Below are 3,843 nucleotides of genomic sequence, written 5' to 3' on the forward strand. Positions count from 1 at the left end.
TTTGTTTTTTTGTTTCCATCCGACTGAATAGAAAACGTTAACGCCTACCATGTGTTTCGAATATTCAGTGCGGTGTTGACGTTTTTATTCTCGTCTCCTCTGTGTGAAGATTCGAAATAATTGTTCTTTTATGGTTTAATATAATACCAACGCCGAGTGTTTAGTTCTTGATGACAGTTTGATGTCGTGATAACAATTTATAGGGCATGTTACGAATATTAAATATAAAATTGTCTACGTGGTAATGTCATATTTTGGGATATATGTCTTTCTTTTATAGTTTTATGAGGGAAGTTATGAGCATAAAAAACACTTAATCTAACTATACATAACCTGTCTTGGTAGATTAAGTAATTTAGAGAGGACTTAAAGCGAATAGAAGTGACCATAGATATAGGCAGTGTAGCGGCCGCAGTTTCGGAACTTGACAACTTTGTTATATTAATAGTAAAAACTATTAAATAAAAGAAATATTTGATAAAATTCATAATTTAATGGAGTCATTTATTTTTTTTTATAAATTAACAACGCGACACTTACTACGTTTTAATCTAAGGCCAATTCACTTGCAGGGACAGCCTTGAAGAAATCTTTAATGGAGGTAACGACTTCATCGACGACGGTTTTAATGACTGGAGGTCCAACTTCTGTGATGATTTCATTGCCGCTGTTTGCGATGACGTCACGGGCTGCACTCGCTAGATATAGAAAAATATTAATTAGAAATTAAATAAATGTTATTCTGCGGCAACAACTTTCCCGTCAAAATTGGTCGATATTACGTTAGCGCGGAAATGAAATTAGTTCCATACTATTCCATTATATGAGATAATTTTATATTTCTGGTTAGGCTTATTGATTATCCTGCATGCATATTGTTCCCTTCAAAGTTCCATTAAAATCGGTATTGCCATTTTGGAGATAGTATTCGAAGTCTTTAAAATAGAAGATAGTTTTGTAAATTGAAGATAGATGGCGTTAGGTTTAAGATATTCTAATGTCTTAAATTGTAATAAAAAAATACATCAAATGCCATCAAGACAATGTAAACAGTTTTTTTAAACAAATTTATACATCGTAGTTATGAATTTGTTTTAAAAACAATACCTTTAACTACATTTTACATTTTATTATATACTAACCCAAAACTTCGTTGCCGTTGAATAGATTTTCGAAAACAACTTCTGAGTTATCTTTCAACTCGTAAGAATGTTTCCATTGCTTGATCTCCCAATATGCAGATTCGAAATTAACGTCAACCTCGACGTTGACTTCCGCTTTCCCTGTAATAGTTTTATTATGTTTAATTATTATTATTATTATTTCAAAGTTAACTAATTATATTAATATTATGCTACATATTTATGAAATGTTTGTAAAATAATCAATCCGCTTTGAGCCAGCATAATTCACTCTGACCTAACCTAACCTAATAAAGCCCTCGATAGAGGCCACGGTCCAGTCGGGCGAAGTAGAACACCGCGGGGTTTAGTGTTTAGTCCAACCTTAACCCTAGGGCCAGGAGTTCCACACGAAACCGTCCCTGTTGTCCCCTCAGCACAGACGGCGAAGTGCAAAAACGCATTCCCGCGTTAACAAAAAAAAAAACTATGCCCTCGACCCCTCGAATTTAAGACTTATTTTATTTACGTTCATTATTTTAAACTTTATAATGTTGAATAAGGAACAATTACAAAATTCCTTAGTTTTATTAAAATACGCATTTATTTCTTAAAAACAAACTGACCTTATTCATACATTACGGAAGCTATTAAGAATGACCCCAAATTATTACTTTACAATTTACTCATAATTTAAATACTAATTAACCAAATGAATGAGTAGCGAAGGTGAGCAGCCCGGAAACTTATTTACTTAATTGAAAATTATAATGAGGACAAACAGTGTAATATATAAAGATATTGCGGAAAGGAAGACAAAGTTTAAATCGCAAATTTGTGCTTTCGCACATTCTAATCCGTCGTTTGCTATCTTAATTCAGATTACACTGATTGGAATGCCATAAAATCCCCGGGACGCTTGTTTGATTTAATGATGGCTGTTGTAAATTAAAAAAAAAATAACATACTTAGCTTGACATGAACCGGCCCTTTGCCCTCAATAGGCAGGATCAACAGCTTGCCATTCATCTCATAGGACCCGTCCATGTCTACTGAGCACAGCAACTTAAGCAGAAGTTTTCCTTTCGCTTTGTCAATTCTGTAACCAAATTGAATATAAGTTTTTTAATGTTCGTGTATCTTTGTACGTTAATATAATTATTTTTATATTTACTTGACAAGGTTCAAATATTATATATCATATACATAATAAGGAGCAAGTGGCCACTTCAATTCGCCGAAATAGCGAAGCGACCATGCCCAGACATCCGCAATTGCAAATGGGTTGCTTTCCTTTAATCAACGGAGGAGGGGACGCACAGAACGACATTAATTTTCCTTTCTATGCATCCCCTCATCCGGAAAATCCACTTCCACTTCCCATCCTTCCCTTGTAAGTAAATGGGGAGGAAGTGGAAGATGACTAAAATTAGGCCTCCGGTACTTCACTCATCAGAAGAAACGAGGAATTACTTCCACTTGATGGTTGTTTTCTGTGCGCTCGTGGTATTTCACCAGGCGTGCCGGCCCATTCACGCAACAGATTTTCTGGCGACTACCGCTGTTGAAACCGTAACTGTATCTAATTTATAAACAGGAAAATAAAGTCACTTACTTCGACTTTTTAGCTTGACAATTTTTAAGGCCTTTGAATGTGACATCAGTTAAAATTAGTTTCAAACTTGGTGAACTTGCGTCGATTTTGTGGAAAGTTATGGGATCCAAAGTTTTGACACCGTATTCTGGAAGACCATCTGCGAATATTGGTATCGCAGCAATACTCGATGCCTTCACACATTTTGAATCGTCCGTTTTACATTTGTTGATGAAGGGCACTGTGGAAAAATGATTTGCGTCAGAACATGGATTTTGCAGTCAGTACCGACGACGGTTTTAAGAATTCGGCGTTAAGCGAACTTTTGTATATAAAGTTGACCTTTGTTAAACACAAATAAAATATAAACAAAGATAACATTTCTCTAAAAAAAACATAAATTGATTCTTAATTTAAATAACATTTATTTTAAATAATACCGAATTTAAATTAGGATTTTCATAAGGTATTTTAATTTACAAACATTTTATGCATAATGTAATTAAAATGTAGTGAATACAAAATAATTTAAACCAATTTAAAATGTTAACTAATAATAAATATGTTGAAAATAATTTATGCGTTTTTATTAGCGATAATATTAAAAAAAATATTTCACTTCGAAATACAATAAAATAAATTATAACAAAAATTTTCATGTTGTGTGTTTAAAAATGTAATAATTATTAAATTAAAGTTCTAAGAACAAAATGTTTTCATTTACCTGCTTCAATAGAACAGGACACTGCAAAAAGGACCGTTAAAATTAAACTTATTTCCCGCATCGTGCTCGGAGATTGTGACAATGAAAACAACGAGCAACTCTGATACTCCTGAGGTTATGTGCGCTGTTATTAAAATCTCAGCATTTATATGATTATAAGACGCTGTCAAAACCAGACTAACAACTTTATATGTGATGACTCCTTTAAGAAGTTTTAGGGTTCCGTTCAATTCTTTCTATTGGTTTTGACCTATTTTAAGGCAGACTGTAGGAAAGTAGAATTCGAAATTTAAAAAGATTAATTTAAACTACCGCTGTTCTTTCTATAAGGCCTCTGCAAAGTTAATTTGTCCGATACATATGTATGTATTTGATTTAGATCCTCTTTCAAGTCATGTTTAAAT

The 3,843-nt window shown here is 33.2% G+C and overlaps 1 protein-coding gene across 1 annotated transcript; it reads right to left on the reverse strand.

Moving 5' to 3' along the window:
- Window positions 1–473: 473 nt before the first annotated feature.
- On the reverse strand, window positions 474–3,549 carry Fmxg18c17 (odorant binding protein fmxg18C17). The gene is given in 5 exon segments (NM_001312078.1): window positions 474–698; window positions 1,143–1,283; window positions 2,090–2,220; window positions 2,737–2,956; window positions 3,440–3,549. Coding segments are annotated over 5 exon segments (705 nt in total). The 5' UTR covers window positions 3,501–3,549; the 3' UTR covers window positions 474–546.
- Window positions 3,550–3,843: the final 294 nt, after the last annotated feature.

Source organism: Papilio xuthus, unplaced genomic scaffold (assembly GCF_000836235.2).
Source record: "Papilio xuthus unplaced genomic scaffold, Pxut_1.1 DF826933.1, whole genome shotgun sequence".
Classification (NCBI taxonomy): Eukaryota; Metazoa; Arthropoda; class Insecta; order Lepidoptera; family Papilionidae; genus Papilio; species Papilio xuthus.